A 27,236-nucleotide genomic window follows, 5' to 3' on the forward strand; every position below is an offset into this window, starting at 1 on the left:
ACATCTGAGCTGGGTAGAGTATTTCTAATTCTGAGATTCTTTGCTAAATTGAGAAAGAATAATCACTGAGACAGAAGAACAATGCAGCTGGGGAGTGATTATAGGATTCTTTCTTTGGTATAAAAGTCCCTAGCTTTTCTTTTTAAAGTTTTCAAATAATACAAATGATACCAAATTTTAAAAGAACATATAAAAACAACATCAGAGGGCTATGAGTAATTACATTCATTTGTGATTTAAAACAAGTATCTTTCTTCTTTCACTTTATGCTCTCATGAATTATAGGTTACTTTTCTTAATTCCTAGAACAACAAAATATAATCTACTCTTTAACTGTTTGTGAATATTATATTGTACTATCAAGATTTAGCTATTCTAAAGGGAAATTATCATATTATACTAACAACTGCATTTGTATGAAACTGAAATAAACCAACTTACAATGTTCATTTGGAAATCAATATAATATTGTGATAAATCTTTATTCTAAATTTGAAGAAACAATGATTGAAGGTCTTCTCTCAGGAGTTTTGGATAGAAATAGTCTCAAATGCAATAAATCAAAATGTTTCTTAGATAAGTGTTAAAAATATTAGAAATAAAAGTAACTCAAAAGGATAGAATATATTAAAACTAATTGCATTATATATTATTTATATCTTGTTATTTATATTTGTATTACTAATATTTTTTATTTAATTTTTGAAATTTATTAATATAGCCCACATATTTTCCCCAATATTTTGATGAATGCATAAGTGGGAAAAATAAATGTTAACATTTACATGAAACAAATTGGCTTTTTTTTGAATCTGCATTTATTTGGAGTACGACTTCTCAATCTTCAATGATATTTTGTCTCCATTCGTGTAGTTTTGTATGTATCTTATTTTTCATGGGAGTTTAAAAATTTAGAATCAGTACTATAAATAAAACAAAATCAAAGATTTATTTTACCACGAAACATGTAAGTACAAACTGGAAGGAAATATTGTATTACTAACAAAGTATTTTCAACATTAAATTTAGATTTTTTTAAATGCTGTTAACAGAAACTAACTTGATACCCTTAATATGTTCTTAAACTGGGTGAATGTGAAGACATAGAGAAAATGGCACATATTTTTGGAATGCAAATTATTTTATACTATTTGAATAATAATGCAGTATATTTATATTAAACTTGTTTATGGGGTACAATGCAATATTCTCAAGTATTTCCAATAGAAAAGATAAAGCGCCAAGAGAATTGGGGCTATTTCTGACTACCAGAGGGAATACATGATAGCCATACTTGGGTGAAATATTTTGAACAGCAATACATTCTAAGTTTTAAAAAAAAATTGACATTGAGATTTAATGTGCGAAATTTGTATTTTCTATATGGATTTTCATCTTAGCTATAGTTTTTGTGATTGCTAATGGAAGTAATATGATTAATTCAAGAATAATTTGCACTTAGATTTGGAATATAGTCTTGCTTTTATACATTAAAAGAAGTAAATCACAATATTTCTTCCAAGGCAATAAAACACAAAAACACAAAAAACTCACAAAAAAACACCTTTAGGAAAACTAAAAAGATGTCCAATTTCTCCTTTTAACTCCTTCACTTAATTCTTTTCATGTCTCCTTTCCAAAACATACAACACATCTGAGGAGCATGTAAAGTCTGACTAAACTCTCACTACGATGGGTCATACTAATCCTGAGGCAGAGAGGTATTAATAATTTCTTTCTCCATAAACCACTATTACTTGAAAACTGATGAAACTGACTCTGTTATAGACTCATATTGCAGCGACCTAAAAAGAGTATACCAAGCTGCCTCTGCTGACAGACTAAAATAATCACAATATTAAATTTCGGTGGATAAGCTGCAGTTCCTACAACGACAAAAATCTGCATCCATATATCAAGTGCTGATAATTTAGTGCTTGTTTATTACATAACCTCAAGTATGAGCAGTAAAATTTATAAATCCTGAAGGATTTCCAAAACGCGCTCTTACTGTCATCCTCATTTATATTTTGGCAAAAAAATGACAAAATAAGACTCTTTATATTAACTTATAGATATGACTAAATCTTGAGTAGGAAATAGATATGATGGTCTTTGGTCACTATATGTGTTCATAGAAGGTATTAGATATATGAAAATGTGCAGAAATGGGAATATAGAGATTCTAAAAAGAGTTCCCCTTCTTTGAATTAAAGTAAAGTCACTAACTCAATATTAAACACTTACATGAAGGAAAATGCCAACATTTCAACATATCTGACAAATATCAATGTACTTTGATTGCTGGGTCAATAAATTTAGGTTTTCAAAATGCATTTAGATTAATAACTCATCAAGAAATATAGAGTAAACTCATTATTTTTGTATCATCAGAGCTTACAATGGTGAAACAACTATTTTTGAGTACTTTAAATTTAAAACTAAATGCTGGTTGATGAATAGATACATTTGAATAAAATGTTCATTAAAAAAATAAAGTAACATTTAAATATTAAATTTTAAGTGCTGTGCATTATGATATCTACTCGACAGTATGTCAACTAAATTTAAAAAATGTAATTAGTTGAATTATTTAATCATTTATTTGCATGTTATTTTATGCTTTTTTACTTAATGATTTATATTTGATGTAATAAATAGAATATATAATTTTTTTAATTAAAAGAAAATTAATGTAGGGAAAGAATCTAAAACAAAGACAATCATTAAAATTTAATCTATGATTATATTTGACTAATTTTTAAAGAGCTTTTCAAAAGAGCTCAAAATGATATGACTCTAATATATTCAGCACTCTTCAGAATCTCTGAGTAACTCTAACACCATTAGAGCATTTGCAAAGAAAATCAGTGAATTCAATCAAGAAATTCAAACTTACTAATTCGGAGATTAAATTAAAAAACACACACACAATTATGTTTAGGTTTAAGATGGTCTTTTTTCCTTAGGCTTCTGAGGTCCAGGATCATTTAGTAAGATTACATGTGATGACCAAGTATACTGGGTAGGCATGAAATAAAGAATAAGCTTTTACTGATAGAAGATCATCTTGCTTTGTTTAGGATACTGTACACAGTGTATGTTGATGGTAGTTTTGGAAACATGACTTAAATTAAATATTCTCTCGTGATATAATTATAGCTCATGGCTCCAACTTATCCAGATATACAAATACTCTCACAAAATTTAAGTTTTTTATCTCAAATTAAAATTTAACGAAATAATGCTATTGATGGAAACCAGGAGTATGAGCTCTAAAATTTTTTTCTTTAACAACTTCACCAAATGATAGAGTCAGAATTGATTGGTGAATTAAGGTAAAATTTTCAGTTTCAAGTTCTACTTCAGGTTGGAGCAAAATATTAATGAATGAATTCCTGATACTAAATCATTAGACCTGAAAAATAAGATAAGTCAAAAGAAATTCAAAGTGAATGAAGCAAATCAGGAAATAACAAGTGCTTCTGCTTCTTGATTCTCTGAATCACTCCACTATTCCCATAGTTGTACTCCCACTGTGCTCAAATGAGACAAATATACAATTACTGGTTACTCACATTACTATCCAACTCTTGGGATTTCTCAATGAAAAACCATTCTAAACCCCCTTCAAATAAACAGTAAATTAGAAATGTGGAGTTTCAACTTTAAAGCGATAGGAAAGGAGGATTGTTAGCAGATATATATAAAAAGAAGGCCTAGAAGTGTTTATTAAAAATAAGTTAGAGTGATTAAAGCATTAAGTTGTGATGTAAGATTTCTATTGCTTTATTAAAAATACTTCAGGTTGGGCACAGCGGCTCATGCCTATAATCCCAACACTTTGGGAGGCCAAGGCAGGAGGATCACTTGATGCTAGGAGTTTGAGACCAGCCCTGGCAATGTAGCAAGATCCTGTCTCTATATAAAACAAAACAAAAATTTCAATATGTCATAGAATTATTTATAGATTTTGTTACTAGTAAAAGGAATGAAAGAAACACTATTTTACTTTTGGTACTTTTTTTTTACATTTAAAAACATTTAAATTTTTTAAAATATTTACAAATCAGAAGCAGCTACAGACTATAATTAATGTCATTTTGCTTTCCCCTTATTCAGAAAAAATAAGTAAAATAATACATTTCTAGCTTCCCAGGGTTGAAAAGTGCCTTAAAGGTTACATTATCTAAATTCTCACTGAATACATCAATCTTCTCTGCCATATCCAAATGTTTGAACACCTCTCACTGCAGGGACCAAAAAAAGCTAGCAATTTGAGTAATTTAATTAAACTTTTACATGACTTTCTTGGAATTCTTTTTCCCTATATTAAATCAGTGACATTATCATTTACACCTATTTGTCCTTTACTAAACTCAACCCCATGACTAAATGGCAGTCCTTCAAATGTTGAAAGACAGCTCTCATTAACACATGAATAGTTCTCAGTCATGCTTCCTGTTGCATGGCTGAAAGTCCTGAAGTCATCTCAGTCTTTCTCATCTGGGCATGTTACTATGTGTCAGTTAACACTGTAACCTTTTAAAGGGAGAACACACAGTGCCTGAATGCCTGATATTGAACAGAACACTAGTCAGGGTTCTGGACTATTCATTATCCATACATTAGAAAATGACACAGAGCCTTTGATAATCACATTGTTGACTTTATTCTTCAGCCATTTTTACTCATACAGTATTCAAGGTGCATCTTCCAAATAACAGCAATATTTGAATCATGATAAAAGTATTAGATTTTCTGGGCCCTTGTTTGACAATCTGTAGTATCTTAGTAATTTTATAGTGTGGAATAAGGCCTAACTGGTCATTTTTTCTTCACACATCTGTAATCCTACTATAGCATTCATGTATTATTACCTTCTATCTATGAATTTGGTTATCATTATTTAAGTATTCTTTCCCAATTCCTTAATAATGTAAAAGAGGAGAGAGCCTGATGCCCTCCACCAGAGAACTTCTTTGAGAATGAAAAAGGATACATTATTTAAACTTCACTGACCTCAACCAAGTTATACTTATTTTTCTATATTTATAAGTGCATCATAAAATAGTTTGTCAAATGCCATGTTTTTCTGCCCATTAAGAAACAACATCTAATTAGCTGTTTCTTTCAGTCCTATAGTGATCATTATAATATACTGCATTCATAGTTATTTAAATTCCTACCTAAAAATTAATAACAAATTTATTTTGGCCTCATTGCTTTAAATCTATCTACTACCAATCCTCACATATTATTCAATGATACATGAAGCCTATGCACACTCACACACACAATTATGAATGAATTTATGTTACTTTAATCTTACGTAAGCCCAGGAAATTTAGTATTATATGGCTACATAAGCTAAAGTTAGAACGAAGTTTCAGATAATTTTATTCTTTGCAATTTCACAACAAGCTTCAAATTGCTAGGTGACATATTGTCACATATGTATTGTGAACTCAGTGTAATAAACAACTTTGATCTTTCACTAGGGTGATAACTGAAGAAAGCTAATTAGCAACGTTTGCAGATTTGTGTTGCTCTAATCTAACTTCATTTCTGGGCCAGGTGGTTGAACAACAAGAGGGAAACTGATTTCTTAACATCTGTGCTTATGTTCATAGCAACTTTGGCTTGACTCCCAAGTTTTAAAAAATGACCACACTTACCTTTCTTCCTGCTAAAAGCACGGTTCATGATGAGGATCAGCCAAATAAATGTTCAGTTCCACGCCTTATATCCTGTAAAAGTGACAAAATATTAAAACATAAATGAAGGACTGTTGACTGACCTCTCTTTTGCTAATGTGGTTTTAATTACAAAGCCTTTTTAATTTTTTAAAAATATTTACAAACAGTATTCTATAATGATTCAAAGGACATTGGGTAAGAAAAAACACAAGTACTTAATAATGTGAGTGGTAAAAGCAGATAGGAACATCTCAACAGAAATTCCTCCAAAGTTCTTCAATTTTGTCTTTTTTCTATTATACATCCATCATAAACTATGTTTATTTTCAAACTTAAGGAGAAGAAAAATCGATACTTTTTCCTCAGCTTGTTGATAAGAGATGTGTATATAAACACTTTACTTTTTATTTAACTGAGGCCCAGAGAAGTTTCATGTCTATTACAAAGTCACAAAGACAGGTGATATACTAGGAGCAGTGTTAAAACCATAGGATAAAATTACCTACCAATTAAGATTGTTTTACACATTAGGAAAGGTATGAAAGTACTTGGCACAGTATCTGGCACATATTGAGCTCAGAAAATATTAGCTACTCTCTTTGTGTTAGATATAGCATGGGATACAAATTTAGTGCTCTTTTTATATGCATTATTTATCCATCAAAGAGGTCCTCTTAATACCTGTTGTGTAGTGTATTCACTATGAGGGTTACACATCAAATTCGGCAGCTTAGGTAAAGGACTTTATGCACTGTTGTTCAATTGAGATCTTTCAATTTTATATATTTAATGACTTCGTGTACAAAACAACAATAACAAAAAGATTTCTGGAGCAATTCCCTCAGAGACTCAGAGAAAATTCACATTAAGGTCTGAGAAGAAAGTTATGATTAAATATTTATTGGCACTGCATTGTAATCCATATTTGGGGTCCATAAAATAGTTAATCTTACAGATACAACACTCAGAAGTAACTCTGCTGCTCTAGCAACAGAATATTCATGAATTAACATTAAGATAGGCTTTCACTTCTACTTTATCTTCTATGAGGACTAGTGTTACAGGTATATTACAGGGTAACACAAATTTTTTTTAGAATTAAAATATTTTGCTATTTTTCAAAAATTGGCATTTTTTTCATTTCTTAGAATTCAACCACAGTAAATAAAACTGTTTAATAATGTTCTTCCTTGATAACCTAGAGACCTGCTTCAACAGAAATCAAAGGAAACTCATGTGTTCAGTGTAAGAGCCCAATCTGGTGTGCTCCCATCTGCAGGTGGCAAGACAGTAACTGAACTCAGGGTAAAACTTTCCCCACTCTCTGCCCACTGTTGCCTAGAGATCTCAGCTGATAGAGATAAATTCACGAGAGACCAAAAGCTTTGCATGATTCCGGAAATAGCTTCCCCCGTTCCACTCTAAGACTCAAAGTCTGACCACCATGTCCTGCTAGGAGATCTTCATAATTTTATCATATTCTTTATTCCTAAGTATGTCAGTCAACATAAGCAGCTCAGGTTACTCTCGTCACTCAGAATCTAATTCTAATGCGTTACATTCTGTAACCACATCTTTCACTTCTCCCATCATCTGGAAACATTTCACTGTGTCATCTGGCATTCACAGTAAATCATTATCAAAATGCACTCAGCATTTTTTCTAAAGATTTTATCCAGTCTGCCACTCTTACTGAAACCTAGTTGTTGCCTGAGCAAACTAGTTCTACTGCAGTCCTTTCAAGAGGCTGGCTGTTTATCTCCCACACATATTATACCAACAGACCAAGAAATGATGCATTTTCAATTACTGTATTTCTCTTTTTTTTCAAAACCCTTAATTTCTTTGAGGATTTTGCCATCAGACTATATATATACATAATGGAATATAACATAACAGAGAATATAATATATTTGGTATCATTTCAAAAGTTACTTTTCACCTATATCTTAACAGACCTGGTTATTTATTGAGCATATCCTGAAGAAATAAGGAAAAAAATTTTAAAAATTAGTAGAAAAAGAACATAATATATGCAAATGTAAAATTTGTCTTCTCTGGAAAAATAAAGTAACAAAATACTATGAAATTTATTAATCAGCAGACCAAATTTAGTATACCTCTGCACTACTCAAATGTCATCACCATGAGGTGGACATTTTCAACAAAAGAAGATTGTGAAATATAAAAAAGGAGTTTAATACTACATGATTAAAAAATTCATAAAATTAAATAATAGTGTGACTTTTAAATTAAGAAAAATAAAATATAAACAACTTGGGGACATATAAATAGAAAAAGAATAACAAAAAAAACTTTCACATAATTATATAAAGTTCATTTGAGCAAACATGGAGGATATATGACATGACAATACTGTGACTCTAAAACACCAAAAGCACTTTTGCTTGCTCAAAAAATGCACAGATACAAATGTCAATATTATCAGATAAGTCATTCTTTCGAAATAAACTATAATTTAACTATCCAAACACCACTTGTTAGCATTTTATTTGATCCAATGTGCACTCTACACTGTTTTTGTAAAACATATCTTACAACTCCAGCAGAAAATATGTAGATACTAGCTACTTTGTTCAGTACCCCAATGTGTATAATACAATACATGACAGTATGTTGGCATTCAATGTACTGTTTATTTTATGTATTAATAATGCATGTTTTAATGTACTTTTATAATTGAAATAAAATACATAGTTGAAATTTTAATGTTAATAAGTTAAGAAATACAATTCTATGTAAATTGACTGTATCTCAATTTATGGTGTAACATAAATCCTTCTTTTTAGAGAAACTTTTCACAAATATTGTTTTAGTGACTACAAACACATGTGTGAATCATTTCCCTAGTAAAACGTTACTTTGGGGAGGCAGAACAAGATGGCAGAATGGAAGGTTCCACCAATTGTCTACCCAACAAAGACATCAATTTAACAACTATCCAAACAAACAAACAAACAAACAAATATACCTTCACAAGAATCAAACATCAGATGAGCACTCACAGTGCCTGGTTTTAACTTTGTATCACTGAAAGAGGCACTGGAAAGGTAGAAGGAACAGTTTTGAATCGCCAGCATCACTCCTCCCCTACCCTCCAGCAGGAGCATTTCTGAGTGCTGGGGAAGGGAGACCACAGCAATTGTAAGGCATTCAACTCAGTGTTATCCTGTTATAGCAGAAAGCAAAACCACACTAAACTCAGTTGACCCCCGGCCATGGAGGGAGCCTTTAAAACTGCCTTAGCCAGAGGGATATGTCTGATCCCAGCTGTCGAAACTTTAGTTACCACAAGCCTCACCACTGTGGGCTAAAGTGTTCTGGGGCTCCAAATAAACTGGAAAGGCAATCTAGGTCACAAGCAATGCAAGTTTTAGTTAAGTCCGAGTGATGAACTGGGCCCAGAGCTAGTAGACTGCTGGGGCACATGACCTACTGAGACGCAAGCTGAGGCAATTAAGCTCCAAAAGAGACCCCTTCTTTCCACTCAAGGAGAGAAGAGGGAAGAGTGGAAAGGACTCTGTCTTGCATCTTGGATAGCAGTTCAGTCCCAGAAGGGTAGGACATCTGTCAGAGTTGTCAGGTACCTGTTCCAGGCTCTAGCTCCAATACAACATTTCTAGACACCTTGCACGAGAAGATAATCCTTTGCCTTGAAATGAAAAAGTCAGTACTAGTAGCCTTCATTACCTACTAACTGAAGAGCCCTTAGGCATTGAATAAGCGGCAGTAATACTCAGTTGGTACATTGAGAAACTTGGGTGAGACTCTGAGGCTTGCTGGCTTCAAATGAGACTTAGCACATTCCCAACTGTGGTGGCTATGGGGCAAGACTCCTTCAGCTTGAGAAAAGTGGAGGGAAAAGTAAAGGGGACTTTGTCTTGCACCTAGATACCAGCTCAGCCACAGTGGGGCAGAGAACCAACTGGTCTTTTGGGTTGCTGATTCCAAAACTGGGCTCTTGCACAACATTTTTGGACCTGTCCTTGGCCACAGGGGAGTCCACTGCCCCGAAGGGTGAGTCTCAGGACTGGCAAGATTCACCACAAGCTGACGAAAGAGTCCATGGACCTTAGGGTAACATCAGTAGTAGTCTGGCAGTACTCACCATGGGCCTGTAGTGACAGTTGCCACGGGGTGAGGCATACCTTCCTTCGGAAAGGGGCTGAGAGAATGAGAAGGACTGTGTCTTGTGGTTTCAGTTCAGCCACAGTACAACAGAACACCAGAAAGACTTCTGTGGTTTTTGACTCTAGTTCATGGCTTCCAATAGGCAACTCTGGACCTGCCTGGGGCCTGGGATAACACAGTGTCCTGAATGGAAGGACAGAGGCCTAGCTGGCTTTGCCACCTGCTGATTGTAAAGCCCCATGGTCTTGAGAAAAAACAGGCAATAGCCAGGGGTTACAGCAGGTCTTGGGCAAGAACCAGTGCTGTTCTGGCTTCAGGTCTCACCCAACACAGTCCAGGGGGTGGGCTGAGGGGTGCTTGTGTCACTCCACCCCACTTCAGGTGGTTCAGAACAGAGAGAGGGAGAGAGAGGGAAAGAGAGAGACCCCATTTGTTTGAAAGAAAAAGAAGAGAAGAAGAGAAGAGGCCAAGTCTCTGCAGAGTGATCTGGAGAATTCTTTCAGATCTTGTCCAAGACCATCAAGGCAGTATCTCCATGAGTCTCTAAGAACCTCAGCATTACTGGGCTTGGGGTCCCCCCTAAAGCAGATACAGCTTAGATCACAACATCCAAGTCTTTTTGAAAATCTGAAAAGCTTTTTCAAGGACAGTTACAAACAAGTGCAGACTGCAAAGACTACAATAAATACCTAACTCTTCAATGCCCAGACACAGACGATCATCTACAAGTATTAGGACAATCCAGATAAGCATGACCTCACCAAATAAACTAAATTGGGCACGAGAAAACAATCCTGGAAAAACAGAGATGTGTCACCTTTCAGACAGAAAATTCAAAATAGCTTTGTTGAAGAAACTCAAAGAAATTCAAGATACCACAGAGAAGGCATTCAGAATTCTATGAGATAAATTTAAGAAAGAGATTGAAATAATTAAAAAGAATCAAGCAGAAATTCTGGACCTGAAAAATGCAATGGGCATAGTAAAGAACACATCAGAGTCTTTTAATAGCAAATTTGACCAAACAGAAGAAAGAATTAATGAGCTTGAAACCAAGCTATTGAAAAATACGTGGTCAGAGGAGACAAAAGAAAAAAAGAAGTAAAAAGAATGAAGCATGCCTGCAGAATCTAGAAAATAGCCTCAAAAGGGCAAATCTAAGTGTTACTTGGCCTTAAAGAAGAAACAGAGAAAGAGATAGGAGTGGAAAATTCATTCAAAACGATAATATCAGAAAACTTCACAAACCTAGAGAAAGACAGCAATATCCAAGTACAAGAAGGTTATACAACACCAAGCAGATTTAACACAAAGAAGACTATCTCAAGGTCATTAACAATCAAACTCCCAAAGATCAAGGATAGAGAAAAGATGCTAAAATCAACAAGAGAAAGGAAAGAAATAACATACAATGGAGTTCCAATACATCTGGCAGCAGATTTTTCAGTGGAAACCTTATAGGCCAAGAGAGAACGTCATGACATATTTAAACTGCTAAAGGAAAAAAATTCTTTTATCCTAGAATAGTATATACAGTGAAAATATCCTTTAAACATAAAGGAGACATAAAGATTTTCCCAAACGATAGCTGAGTTATTTCATCAACACCAGACCTGTCCTAGAATAGATGTTAATGCAAGTACTTTAGTTGGAAAGAACAGAACATTAATGAGCAATAAGTAATCACCAAAGATTACTGGTAATAGTAAGAACACAGAAAGACAGAATATTGTGACACTGTAACTGTGGTATGTAAACTACTCTTAAGTAGAAAGACTAAACCATGAAACAATAAAAAATAATAAGTACAACAACTTTTCTAGACATAGTACAATAAGACATAAATGGAAATTTAAGAAGTTTAAAAAGCAGGGACATGGTTAAGATGTAGAGTTTTTATTTCATTTCTTTTTGCTTGTTAGTTGATATATGCAAACAGTCTTAAGTTGTTATCAGATTAAGATAATTTGTTATAAAGTAGTACTTGCAAGCCTTGTGGTAACCTCAAACCAAAAAACATGCAAGAGATACACAAAAAATGAAAAGTAAAAAACTAAATCATATCACCAGACAAAATCTCCTTCAATAAAAGGAAGACAGGAAGGAAAGAAAAAAGGAAGAGAAGATCACAAAACAACCAGATAACAAATAATGAAATGGCAGGAGTAAGTCCTTAGTTATCAATAATACCATTGAATCTAAATGGACTAATCTCTCCAATCAAAAGACATAGAGTGGCTAAACAAGGGTGGGGTGGGGCAGTGGGGGGCCAAGTCGTTGATCTGCTGCCTACAAGAAATACGCTTCACCTATAAAGGCACTCATAGACTGAAAATAAAGGTATAAAGCTATTCCATGCCAATAGAAGCTAAAAAAGAGTAGGAGTAGCTATATTTATTTCAGATAAAATAGATTTCAAGGCAAAAACTACAAAAGGAGAAAAAGAAGGTCACTGTATAATAATGAAGTGGTCAATTCAGCAAGAGGATATAACAATTTTAAAAATATAGAGTTAGACTCCAATACAATAATAACTAGAGATTTCAACATCCCACTTTTAGCACTAAACAGATGTTCCAGACAGAAAATTAACAAAGAAACTCTGAACTTAATCTACACTCTAGACAAAATGGAAGTAACAGATATTTACAGAACATTTAAGTGGTTGCAGAATACACATTATTTTCCTCAGACCATGGATCATTCTCAAGGGTAGACCATATGTTAGGTCAAAAAACAGTTTAAAAGATTCAAAAAACTGAAATAATATCTAGCATCCTCTCTGACCAAAACTGAATAAAACTAGAAATCAATAACAAGAAGAATTCTGAAAACTATACAAACATATGAAAATTAAACAATATGGTCCAGAATGAGTGGGTTAGTGAAGAAGTTGAGAAGGAAATTGGAAATTTTCCTGAAACAAATGACAGTGGAAACACAGTATACGAAAACCTATGGAATACAGCCAAAGCAGTACTAACAGGGAAGTTTATAACCGTAAGTGACTCCATCAAAAATGAAGAAAAACTTCAAATAAACAAACAAACATCTTAAAAATTAGGAAAACAAGAGCAACCCAAATTCAAAATTAGTAAAGAGAAAATATCCAAATAAATCAAATCTAACACAAAAGGAGATTGTACAACTGATACAGCAGACATTCAAAGGATCATTTGTGGCTACTATGAGCAACTGCATGCCAATAAAATGGAAAAATCTAGAATAAATGGACAAATTCCTAGAAACATAAAGTGTATTAAGATTGAACCAGGAAGATATTCAAAACATGAACAAATCAATAACAAGTGACAAGATCAAAGCTGTAATAAAGTTTCACAGTAAAGAAAACCCTGAGACCTGATGGCTTCACAGGTCAATTCTACCAAACATTTAAAGAACTAATACCAATACTAACCAAAGTATTCCAAAAAAAGAGGAGGAGAGAATACTTCCAAACTCATTCTACGAGGCCAGTACTACCGTGACTCTAAAACCAGACAAAGGCACATCTGAGAAAAAGAAAACTATAAGCCAATATCACTAATGAATACTGATGTAAAAATCCTCAACAAAGTACTAGTGAACTGAATTCAACAATACATTAAAAATATCATTCATCATGAATCCCAAGTGGGATTTCATCTCTGGGATGAAAGAATGGTTCAACATAGGCAAATCAATCAGTGTGCTACATCATACAAACAGATCAAAGGATTAAAAACCATATGATCATTTCAATAGATGCTAAAAAAGCATTTGATAAAATTCAATATCTTTCATGATAAAAACCATAAAAAATGAGTATACAAGAAACATATGTCAACATAATAAAAGCCATATATGACAGACCCACAGCTACTATCATACTAAATGAAGAAAAACTGAAAGCCTTTCCTTTGAAATCTGGAACATAACAAGGATGCACACTTTCACTACTGTTATTCACTCTCTCTTGCTCCTGCTCACACCATGTGAGATGCCTCACTCCCCCTTTGCCTACCGCGATGACTGGAAGTTCCTGAAGCCACCCCAGAAACAGAAACCACTATGCCTCCCGTACAGCCTGCAGAACCGTGAGCCAGTTAAACCTCATTTCTTTATAAATTACCCAGTTTCAGGTATCTTTATATAGCAATGTGAGAATGGACTAATGCACTTGTGATCCTGGAAAAAAAGCAAAAGTTAAAAGAAATTATCCCACATCTTTGTGTTCCAGAAACAGCTTATTGCAAGGAACCCTTACCCATATGACTTAGATGAGATGTAGGATACTTCCCTTGTGTACTTATCATCTGTGACAGAGTCTTCATTTGATTGACTTAAGTATTTACTTTTCATATCTCTTAAAATGTTTATTTAGTATCTCATACGTCATTATGCCTAAAAACAAAGGGAATAACATTTGTAAATGAGGAAAAAAATAAGTTATCACTTAGTGAACCACATGGAAAATATTAGTAGGAAATACAATAGCTAAGATTTTTTAAAGCAATGATAAATGCTCTAAATTGCAGAACTGTGTGTAAAGCTTACAGATATATTACTGAGTTCAAAGATAAAGTGGAGAAATTCTCCTAGATGACTACAAAAAAGTAAAGAAATATACCAAATAAACACTAAGATATATGAAATAAAACTGCCAAAATCTTGATACTGAGATTGCCATAAAGAAAAATATAAACAAAGAGGAGGGTATAATTGAAAAAATTATGAAGAGATATTTCAGAGAATTAAAAAAGATGATGAAAAATCTCAAACTGTAAGTTTCAGACTTAGCATGTTATCATAAAATTAAGAATATTACAGGCAGAGAGAAAATATGCAACACTTCCAGGCAGAAAGAGAAGGTTGCCTCAATAGCAACAAGCACTCTCTACTCTTTGTTCCAGTTTAATTCCAGATCTTTCCAACCCCTGAGATTTAGCATTATTATGAAGGTTGCCTCAATAGCAACAAGAACTCCCTACTCTTCGTTCCAGTTTAATTACAGATCTTTCCAACCCCTGAGATTTAGCATTATTATCCTCCTAACTCCAACTCTTGAAAATAATGAGAGACTTCTCTTTTAACTTTTGCCACAAACTTTTGTTTTTTTCAACTGTGTCATGTCCTCAGACCCTTGGCAGTCTTGCTTGATTTATATTTCTAAGGGAAACCTGACCAGTCTAATTGATGGATGAATACTGAAGGTAACAAAAAGAAATTCAAGGACAGCTGCTACTTTTTTTTCCCTTCTTAAATGAGTGAATCATAGTGCCATATATTAATAAAGGGACACTTGGGGAAAGCAAAGTTTGAAAGGCAGAATTTAAGACTTCTGTTTTGAAGCCTTTCCCTATTAGTATAGTGGTGAGTTTTCCTACCTGTCAAGACTTCTGTTTTGGATGTGTTAGTTCTGAGATACCTACCAGACATCGAAGATGAGATGCTGAGTTAGTAGTTGGATATACGAGTCATGGTCTGGTAGGTAGGGTAGGAATAGAGATATAAAGTAACCAGCTTGCACATGATGAGATTAGTTAAGAAGTATATGTAAATAGAAAAATGATAATTGAGCCTAAAAGCATGCCAAATTTATGAATGAGGCAGAATAAGAAGAGCAAGCTAGAGATAGACAAAAAACAGTCATCACCTGTAATCTCACTTTGGGAGGCTGAGGCAGGAGGATCACAAGGTCAGGAGATAGAGACCATCCTGGCTAACATGGTGAAACCCCGTCTCTACCAAAAATACAAAAAAAAAAAAAAATTACCTGAGCATGGTGGTGGGGGCCTGTAGTCCCAGCTACTCAGGAGGCTGAGGCAGGAGAGTGGCGTGAACTCAGGAGGCACACCTTGCAGTGAGACAAGATCACACCACTGCACTCCAGCCTGGGCAACAGAGCGAGACTCCAGGAGAAAAAAAAAAAAAAAAAAAAAAAAAACAACAGTCACTGAGGTCAAATAAAAACCAGCAAAGAGTGCTTTCTGGCATCCAAATAAAGTATGTTTTTATTAGGAGAAAAAATGATTTAATGATACAGAGAGCTCTACAAAGAGAAAGCCTGAAAAATGGCCATTAGTTTCAGAACATGGAGATAATTGGTGACCTTCGTATCGCACTTTCAGAAGACAGGGACTTAAATAGCCTGACTGGGGAGAGGGGTAGATCAAAATGGCAAAATAGAAGGCTCTCCCAATTGTCCCTCCAGTGAGGACACCAAGTTAACAACTATCTACACACACACACACACACACACACACACACCTTTATGTGAACCAAAAATAAGGTGAGCACTCACACTACCTGGTTTTACCTTCATACTGAGTTTATACTTCATACTGAGATTCAAGACTCTCAGACCCCATCCCTCCTCCATCCCTCAGTAGAGGCAACCCTGCTCAGAGAGGTAGACTGGTGTTTCTGAGAGCATTGTTGTGCACTGGGGAGAGGAAGAACTAGCAATTCTGAGGCATTGAACTCAGTGCTGCCCTTGTTAATAGCAGAAAGCAAAACCAGACCAAATTCAGGTGAAGCTAGCCCAAGGAGGGAGAATTTAAATAAGCCCCATACAAAGGGGAATTGCCAATCCCAGTGTTTGGAACTTCAGCTCCCCTAAGCCTTGCCATCATGAGCTAAAGGGCTCTGAACCCAGACTCAGTGGACTGAGGGAAAGAGGAGGTCATGACCTACTGAGACACCAGCCAGGACTGGTGAGGGACTGCTGGCATCACCCTTCCACTAACCTCAGGCTGCATAGCTTGTGGATCCAAAAGAGACCCCTTCCTTCTGCTTGAGGATCAGAGAGGGAAGAGTGGGGAGGACTCTATCTTACCTCTTGGATACCAGCTCAGGCACAGCAGGATAGGGCACCAGTCAGTCTTATGGCCCCTGTTGAGGCCTTAGCTCCCTGATGACATTTCCAGAAACACCATGTACCAGAAGGAAACCTACTGCCTTGAAGGGAAGAACTCAGTCATGGCAAGATTTGTAACGTGCCAACAAAAGAATAACCAGAATAATAACCAGAAGCAATACCTAGGTACTACATCAAAAATATTGGGGGAGACTCTAAGACTTACTGGCTTCAGGTGAGACTCTGCACATTCCCAGCTGTGGTGGTTACAGGGTGAGACTCCTTCTGCTTGAGAAGTGGAGGAAAAAGTAAAGGGGACATTGTCATGCACCTTAGGTACCAGCTCAGCCACAGGGTGGTAGAGCATGAAGTGGGATCTGAGGTCCCTGATTCCAGGACTTGACTCTTGGATGGCATTTCTGGACCTGCTCTGGGGAAGAGAGGAAGCCCACTGCCATGAAGGTTGAGTCTCAGGCTTGACAGAATTCACTAGAAGCTGATTAAACAGCCCTTAGGCCTTAGGGAATATTGGCAGTAGTCTGGCAGTATTCCCCATAGGCCTGAGGTGGCAGTGGCCACATAGTGAGGCTCTTCTGCCTTTGGAAAGGGGAGGCAAAAATGGGACGACTGCATCTCATGATTTGAGTTGCCAGCTGAACCACAGTATAATAGAACAACAAATAGACTTGTAAGGTTTTTGACTCTAGTATCTGGCTCCCAGGTGGCACCTCTGAACCCATCTAGGTCCTGGGGCAACTCACCGCCCTAAGAATACAGGCCTGGCTGGCATTGCCACTTGCTGATTGTAGAGCCCCAGAGCTTTGAGCAAAAATAGGCAGTAGCCAGGGAGTGATTACAGCAGTCAGGTGAGAACCACTGCTATGCTGGCTTCAGGTCTGACCCAGTGCAGGCTGTGGGTGGTGCCTACAGGGGTGACGTGTCACTCTACCCTCTGCTCCAGGTGGCTCAGAATACAGAGAGGGACTTTGTTTGTTTGGGAGAAAGTAAGGGAAGAGAACAAGAGCCTCTGCCTGGTAATCCAGAGAATTCTTTGGGATCTTGACCTAGACCATCAATACAGTACCTCTATGAGTCTATAAGAACCACAGCATTGGGGAACGTGAGGTCCCCCATAAAGAAGATACAGCTTAAATCACAACACCTAAGTCATTTTGAATATATGGAAAGCCTGCCCAAGAAGGATGCATACAAACAAGCTCAGATTGTGGAGACTACAATAAATACCTAACTCTTCAATGGCCAGACACATGAACATCTACAAGTATCAAGATGATCCAGGAAAAGATGACCTCACCAAATGAACTAAATAATGCATCAGGGAATAATCCTGAAGAAACAGAGATAAGTGACCTTTGAATTCAGACAGAGAATTCACAATATCTGAATGAAGAAAACTTAAAGACATTCAAGATAACACAGAGAAGGAATTCAAAATTTGATCAGATAAATTCAACAAAGACATTGAAATAATTTAAAAGAATCAAGCAGAAATTCTGGAGCTGAAAAATGCAAATGTCATATCAAAGATGCATCAGAATCTTTTAATAGAAGAATTGATAAAGCAGAGGAAAGAATTAGTGGGCTTGAAGACAGGCTATTTGGAAGTACACAGTCAGAGGAGAGAAAAGAAAACAACAACAACAACAATGAAGCACATGGACAGCATCTAAAAAGCTGCAACAGGGCAAATCTAAGAGTTATTAGCCTTAAAGAGGAGGTAGAGAAAAAGATAAAACCAGAAAGGGATAATAACAGAGAACTTTCTAAACCTTGAGAAATATATCAATATCCAAGTAAAAGAAGATTATAGAACACCAAGGAGATCTAATCCAAAGAAGACTGCCTTAAGGCATTTAATCAGACTCCCAAAGGCCAAGGATAAAGAAAGGACACTAAAAGCAGCAAGAGAAAAGAAACAAATAGCAGAAAATTGAGTTCTAATACATCTGACAGCAGACTTTTCAGCGGAAACTTTACAGACCAGGAGAGCATGGCATGACATAATTAAAGGGCTAAAAGAAAAAACATTTTTTCCTAGAATATATCTGGCAAAAATACCTTTCAAACTTGAAGGAGAAATAAACACTTTACCAGACAAACAAAAGCTGAGGGATTTCATCAACACCAGACCTTTCCCACAAGAAATGCTGAAGGGAATCCTTAAATCAGAAAGAAAAGTATGTTAATGAGCAATAAGAAATCACTTATTTCAATTTTTTTGAATGTTTTAAGACTTGTTTTGTGACCTAACATATGGTCTATGCTTGAGAATGTCTCATGTGCTGCAGAACAGAATGTGTATTCTGCAGCAATTTGATGAAATGTTCTGTAAATACCTGTTAGCTCCATTTGGTCTAGAGTACAAAACTCACTGGGAATAGTAAGAACACAGAAAAACAGAGACTATTGTAACACTGTAATCAGTTTATGAACTACTCTAAAATACAAAAACTAAACAATGATCCAATCAAAAACAATAACTACAACAACTTTTCAAGAAAAATGGAACAATAAGATATAAGTAGTAACAAAATGTTAAAAGAAAACAGGGGTATGAAGTTATGGCATCAAGTCTTCATAAGTTTTCTTTCCTTGTAAGTTTGTTTATGAAAATGATGTTAAGCTGTTATCAGCTTAAAATAATGGGTTATAAGATGGTATTTGCAAGTTTCATGGTAACCGCAAAGCAAAAAATATATATAATGAATATACAAAAATAAAAAAACAAGAAACTAAATCGTATCACCAGACAAAATCATCTTCAATAAAAGGAAACCAGGAAGAAACTGTAAGAAAAGACAAAGAAGTTCACTATATAATAATGAAGGCGTCAATTCAGCAGAAGGCTATAACAATTTTAAACATATATGCACCCAACACTGGAGTACCTAGATATATGAAGCAAATGTTATTAGAGCTAAAGAGACAGACTCCAATCCAATAATAGCTGGAGACTTCAACACCCCACTGTAAGCACTGGAAATATCTTCCGGACAGAAAATAAACAAAGAAAATTCAAACTTAATCTCCACTCTAGGCCAAATGGAGCTAACAGGTATTTACAGAACATTTCATCAAATTGCTGCAGAATACACATTCCGTTCTGGAGCACATGAAACATTCTCAAGGATAGACCATATGTTAGGTTACAAAACAAGTCTTAAAACATTCAAAAAATTGAAATAATAGCAAGCATCTCTTCAGACTACACTGGAATAAAAGTAGAAATCACTAAGAGAAAATTTGGAAACTATATAAAGACATAAAAATTACACAGTATGCTCCTGAATGATCAATGTGTTAATGAGGAAACGAAGCAGAAAGTTGAAAAATTTATTGAAACAAATGATAATGAAAATACAACATACTCAAGCACACAGGATACAGCAAAAGCAGTACTAAGAGGGAAGTTTATAGCTGTGACTCCAACAAAAAAGAAGAAAAACTTCAAATGAATAATGTAATCATGCATCTTAAAGAACTAGAAAAACAAGAACAAACCAAACCCCAAATCAATAGATGAGAAGAAATGATAAAGATCAAACAGAAATAAAGAAAATTAAAATGAAGAAAACAATATAAAAAATCAATGAAAGAAAAGGTTTTTTTTTAAAGTTAAATAAAATTGACAAACCTTCACCCAGACTAAGAAAAAATGGAGACAATGCGAATAAAAGTAGAGATGATAAAGAAAATTTTACAACTGCTACCCCAGAAATTCAAATAATCATTAGTGGCTACTATGAGCTACTATGTCTAGAAGAAATTGACAAATTCCTAGACACATACAACCTATCAAGATTGAACCAGGAAGAAATTCAAAACCTGAATAGAGTGATAACAAGTAACAAGATTAAAGCCATAATTAAAAGGTTCCCAGGGCCAGGCACGGTAGCTCAGCCTATAATCCCAGCACTTTGGGAGGCTGAGGTGGGTGGATCACCTGAAGTCAGGAGTTTAAGTCCAGCCTGACCAACATGGAGAAAACCTATCTCTACGAAAAATACAAAATTAGCTGGGAGTAGTGGCGCATGCCCGTAATCTCAGTTACTCGGGAGGCTAAGCAGGAGAATTGCTTGAGTTCATGAGGCAGAGGTTGCAGTGAGCTGAGATCATGCCATTGCACTCCAGCCTGGGCAACAAGAGCAAAACTCTGTCTCAAAAAGAAACAAACAAACAAACAAACAAACAAACAAACAAACCCAGGTTACCAGTAAAATGAAGCCCAGGACCCAATGGCTTCACTGTTGAATTCTACCAAACATTTAAAGAAGAGCTAATACCAATTCTACTCAAACTATTTAAACTATTCAAAAAACAGAGGTGGAAGGAATATTTCCAACTTCATTCTATGAGGCCAGGATTATCCTGATAACAAAACCAGACAAAACACATCATAAACAAATAAACAAATAAATAAATAGATAAATAGAAAATAAAACTAGAGGTCAATATCACTGATGAATATTGATGCAAAAATCCTCTACAAAGTGGTAGCAAACCAAATTCAACAATACATTTAAAAGATTATTCATCATGACCAAGTGGGATTTACCCTTAGGATACAATAATGGTTTAACATATGCAAATAAATCAATGTGCTACACATCATACAAACAGACTGAAGGATAAAAACCATACGATAATTGCAATTGATGCTGAAAATTCAACATCTCCTCATGATAAAAACCCTCAAAAACTGGGCATAGAAAGAACATACCTCAATGTAATTAAAACCATATATGACAGACCCACAGCTAGTGTCATACTGAATGGAGAAAAACTCAAAGCCTTACCCCTGAAATCTGAACATAACAAGGATGCACACTTTCACCACTGTTATTCTACACAGTACTGGAAGTCCTAGTTGGAGAAATCAGACAAGAGAAAGAAATAAAGGACATCCAAATTGGAAAGGAAGAAGTCAAACTATCTTTGTTTGCAGATGAAAGGATCTTATATTTGGAAAAACCTAAACACTCCACCAAAAAACAAACAAACAAACAAAAAACTATTAGAACTCATAAACAAATTCAGTAAAATTGTAGAACACAAAAATCAACATACAAAAGTCAACAGGATTTTCATATGCCAACAGTAAACAATCTGAAAAAAAAAAATCAAAAAAGAATTCCCATTTACAATAGTCACAAATAAAATTAAATACCTAGGAATTAACTTAACCAAAGAAGTGAAAGATACCTATAATGAAAACTATAAAATACCAATGAGAAAAGCTAAAGAGAAGACCAGAAAATGCAAAGATATTCCATATTCATGGGTTGGAAGAATCAATATTGTTAAAATGTACATACTACCCTAAAGCAATCTACAGATTCAAAGCATTCCCTATCAAAATACCAATGACATTCTTCAAATAAATAGAATACAACTATCCTAAAATTTATATGAAACCACAAAAGATCCACAGTAGCCAAAGCTATCCTAAGCAAAAATAACAAAAATGGAGGAATCATATTACCTGACTTCAATTGTACTACAATGCTATAGCAACCAAAACAACATAGTACTGTCATAAAAACAGACATATAGACCAGTGAAACACAATAGAGAATTCAGAAATAAATCCACACATCTACAGTAAACACATTTTCTACAAAGGTGCCAGGAACATACACTGGGAAAAAGATAGTTTCTTCAACAAATGATGCTGGGAAAACTGAATATCTATATGCAGAAGAATGAAACTAGACCCCATCTCTTGCCATATACAAACATCAAATCAATATAGGCTAAGACTTCAAATTATGAAACTACTAGAAGAATACATTAGGGAAAACATCCAGGACATTGATTTGGGCAAAAATTTCTTTAGTTATAACCCACAAGTACAGGCAACCCAAGCAAAACGGACAAATGGTATCTCATTAAGTTGAAAAGCATTTACACAGCAAAGGAAACAATCAATGGGATAAAATATTTGCAAACTACCCACTTGACAAGGGATTAATAACCAGAATATGTAAGGAGCTCAAACAATGCTGTAGGAAAAAAATCTAACAATCCGATTAAAATATGGGTAAAAATTTGATTAGCTATTTCTCAAAAGGAGACACAAAATAATAAATAGGCATATGAAAAGGATGTATTTTCAGTAGCCTCAGAAAGTACATTCTTTCCCTTCCATTAAAATGGCTTATATCCAAAAGATAGGCAATAAAAAATGCTGGTGAGAATGTGGAGAAAAGGAAACCCTGATACGCTGTTGGTGGAAATGTAAATTAGTACAACCACTGTGGAGAACAGTTTGGAAGTTCCTCAAAATACTAAAAATAGAGCTACCATATGTTCCAGTAATCCTACTGCTATGTATGTGCTGAAAAGAAAGGAAATCAGTATGTCAAAGTGATAACTGCACTTCCATGTTTGTTGCAGCTCTGTTCACAATAGGCAAGAATTAGAAGCAATCTAAGTGTATCATCAGGTGAATCGATAAAAATAAATGTGGCAGTTACACACAATGGAGTACTATTCAGCTGTAAAAAGAATTAGATACAGTCATTTGCAACAAATGGATGAAAATGGAAGTCATTATATTCAGAGATACAGGCCAGGCACAAAAAGACAAACATCCCATGATCTTACTTATTTGTGAGATCTAAAAATCAAAACAATTTAACCTATGGAGGTATAGAGTAGAATCATAGGTATCAGATATGGGAAGCAGAGTGTAGGGATGGGGGTGGAGTGCTGTGAGGGAGGGGGAGAGAATTAATGGGTACAAAAAATGAGAATGAATGCATAAGACCTACCATTTGATAGCACAAAAAGATGTCTATAGTCAGTAGTAATTTAAGTTTATTTTGTTAAATAGCTAAGAGTATAATTAGACTGTTTGTAACACTAAGGATAAATGCTTGAGATGATGGATAGCCCATTTTCCATGATGTAATTATTATGCATTGCATGCCTGTATTAAAACACTTCATGTACCTCATAAATATATACACATACTATATACCCACAAAAATAAAAAATAAAAATAAAATAGCCTGACTGGTGTGGGTAGATTTTTGCATTGTATTTTCAGAGGATAGTAGGCTAGAATAGCCTGACTGGTTGAAAGAAATGAAGAAAGGAAATAGAGAAACTCAAGGAATTTTGCTTTAAATGGAAACAGAAATAAGGTAAGAAATGCAAGGTGACACAGACTCAAGACTAGACATTTTTGGGGGAGCTACTGAATATATATTTATGCTGATGGGAAAATTATGTTAACAGGAGAAAACTGATGATACAGAAAAGAGAGCATAAATACAAGAAGAAATTCTTTGAGAAAGTATGAGGGAATATGGTCAAAGAGAAGGCCCTGTCCTTAAATGAACAGAAGCAATTCATTCAACATAAGAGAAGGGAAGGCTGACTCATGGAAACATATTAAAATACTTAATAGTTTGGTAGATTTGATGATGGGAAAATGTAGAATTTCCCTTCTAATTGCATGTATTTTCTCAGTTGAATAAGGAGTAGGTACTAGCTCTGAGTATGATGACGGGGGTATAAGGATTCAAGAACAGAAAAAGAGGGTTGTTTAGGCAGAAAATAGTCATCTCAAATACATGAGTGAATGGAAGATGTAAGGAGGCTAAATTTCTGTACAATTATAATGACCTTATGATGACTGTAATCCAAATGTAAGATAACTGATAAACATGGTTATATGAGTTTGTGGGAATGCATGTGGCAGGGATTTGTTCCAGCCATATTGTTTGCTTAAGTAGAAGAGTGCATAGTCACTAACAGGGGTTGGAATTTTTCCACACAAGTAAGAAAGAAAAAAGGGCAAAGATGTCTTGATAAATTATATCCATATATTGAAACAAAATTTACCTTTGAAACTGATCCAGCCTTAGAAACTACATCAGTTATGTTCCTCTTCTTATCATATCCCTTTATTGTACTGTATTAGTCCACTTCATGTTGCTTATAAAGAAATACCCAAGACTGGGTAATTTACAAGAGAAAGAGATTTAATTGGATTCAGAGTTCCATGTGGTTGGGAAGGCCTCACAATCATGGCAACAGGAGGAGCAAGTCACATCCTATGTGGATGGCAACAGGCAAAGAGAACTTGTTCAGGAAAACTACCATTTTTAAAACCATCAGATCTTGTGAGACTCATTCACTATCATGAGAACAGCACAGGAAAGACCCAGCCCCACAATTCAATCACCTTCCAACAGGCTCCTCCCACAACATGTGGGAATTGTGGGAGTTACAATTCAAGATGAGATTTGGGTGGGGAAATAGCCAAACCATATCATTCGGCATCTGGCCACTCCCAAATTTCATGTCCTCACATTTCAAAACCAATCATGCCTTATTAACAGTCCCCCAAAGTCTTAACTAATTTCAGCATTAACTCAAAAGCTCACAGTCCAAAGTCTCCTCTGAGATAAGGCAAGTCCCTTCTGCCTAGAAGCCTGTAAAATCAAAAGCAAGCTAGTTACTTCCTAGATACAATGGAGGTACATGTAACTGTTCCAAACGGGAGAAACTAACCAAAACCAAGGGGCTACAGGCCGCATGCCAGTATGAAATCCAGTGGGGTAGTCAAATCTTAAACCTCCAAATGATCTATTTTGACTCCATGTCTCACATCCAGGTCACACTGCTCCAACAAATGGGTTCCTATAGTTTTGGGTAGCTCCACCTCTGTACCCTGTGGCTTTGCAGGGTACAGCCTCCCTCCCATCTGCTTTCATGAGTTGGCATTGAGTATCTGTGGCTTTTCCAGGTACATGGTACAAGCTCTCAGTGGATATATCATTCTGGGTCTGGAGGACAGTGGCACTCTTCTCACAGCTCCACTAGGTGGTGCCCCAGTAGGGACTCTGTGTGGGAACTCCCATCCCACATTTCCCTTCCTCACTGTCCTAGCAAAGGTTCTCCATGATGACCCCACTCCTGCAGCAAACTTTTGCCTGGGCATCCAGGCATTTCCATACATCTTCTAAAATCTAGGCAGAGATTTCCAAACCTGAATTCTTGATTTCTGCACACTCGCAGGCTCAACACCATATGGAAGCTGCCAAGGCCTGAAGCTTGCATCCTTTGAAGCCACAGCCCAAACTCTACATTGGTCCCTTTCAGCAATGGTGGAGCAGCTGGGATGCAGGACACCAAGTCCCTAGGCTGCACACAGCACGGGGACCTCAGGTCCAGCCCACAAAATCAATTTTTCCTCCTAAGCCTTCTGGCATGTGATGGGAGAGGCTGTCTCAAAGGTCTCTGAGATGCCCTGGAGACATTTTCCCCATTGTCTTGGTGATTAACATTTGGCTCCTTGTTAGTTATGCAAATTACTGCAGCTAGCTTGAATTTCTCCTCAGAAACTGGGATTTTCTTTTCTACTGCCTTGTCAAGCTGCAAATTTTCCAAACATTTAAGCTCTATTTTCCATTTGAAACTGAATGCCTTTGACAGCACCCAAGTTACCTCTTGAATGCTTTGTTGTTTAGAAATTTCTTCTGCCAGATACCCTAAATCATCTCTCTCAAGTTCAAAGTTCCACAAATCTCTAGGGCAGGAGCAAAATGCCACCAGTCTGTTTGCTAAAACATAGTAAGAGTCACCTCTGCTCCAGTTCCTAACAAGTTCCTCATCTTCACCTGAGACCAACTCAGCCTAGACTTTATTGTCCATATGGCTATCAGCATTTTGGTCAAAGCCATTCAACAAGTGTCTAGCAAGTTCCAAACTTTCCCACATTTTCCTGTCTTCTTCTGAGCCCTCCAAACTGTTCCAACCTCTGCCTGTTACCCAGTTCCAATGTCGCTTCCACATTTTCAGTTATCTTTTCAGCAGTGCCCCACTCTACTGGTACCAATTTACTATATTAGTTCTTTTTCTTGCTGCTGATAAACACATATCTGAAATTGGGCAATTTACAAAAGAAAGAGATTTAACTGGACTCACAATTCCACATGGCTGGGGAGGCCTCAAAATCATGGCAGAAGTCAAGGAGGAGCAAGTCACATCCTGTGTGGATGGTAGCAGGCAAAGAGAGTTTGTTCAGGGAAACCCCCATTTTTAAAACCATCTGATCTCAAGATTCATTCACTATCATGAGAACAGCTCAGGAAAGTCCTGCCCCCATAATTCAATCATCTCCAACTGAGTCCTTCCCATGCCACATGGGAATTGTGGGAGTTACAATTCAAGATGAGATTTGGGTGGGGACACAGCCACATCATATCATGTACTCAACATGAATATTCACTTACAATTTACTGTTTTGGGAATATTTTTAAATTATAGGGTTGAAACTTGTTCACAAATTAACGACCAAAGGGGAAATATGCACCTAGGTGTACTTATACATTTTGTCTGTCATGTGAATATATTTATATCTAAGAACCTTTTTTATTTTATTTTTTAAGACAGGATCTCACTCTGTCTCCAAGGCTGGAGTACAGTGGCATGATCATACAAAGCTCACTGCAACCTCAAACTCCTAGGCTGAAGTGATCCACCTGGCTTACCCTCCTGAGTAGCTGGGACTA

The 27,236-nt window shown here is 35.8% G+C and overlaps 1 protein-coding gene across 6 annotated transcripts in view; it reads right to left on the bottom strand.

The window, feature by feature from the left end:
* Positions 1-27,236, bottom strand: part of GULP1 (GULP PTB domain containing engulfment adaptor 1) — a 317,623-nt gene that overhangs the window by 125,937 nt on the left and 164,450 nt on the right. For all 6 annotated transcript variants that reach the window (XM_010370291.2, XM_010370290.2, XM_030916892.1 and 3 more), the window contains exon 3: positions 5,679-5,750. In XM_010370291.2, coding sequence (XP_010368593.1) covers positions 5,679-5,706 — 28 coding nt within the window. In that variant the 5' untranslated portion in view covers positions 5,707-5,750. The remainder of the gene's footprint in view (positions 1-5,678; positions 5,751-27,236) is intronic.

Source organism: Rhinopithecus roxellana, chromosome 14 (assembly GCF_007565055.1).
Source record: "Rhinopithecus roxellana isolate Shanxi Qingling chromosome 14, ASM756505v1, whole genome shotgun sequence".
NCBI classification, from domain to species: domain Eukaryota; kingdom Metazoa; phylum Chordata; class Mammalia; order Primates; family Cercopithecidae; genus Rhinopithecus; species Rhinopithecus roxellana.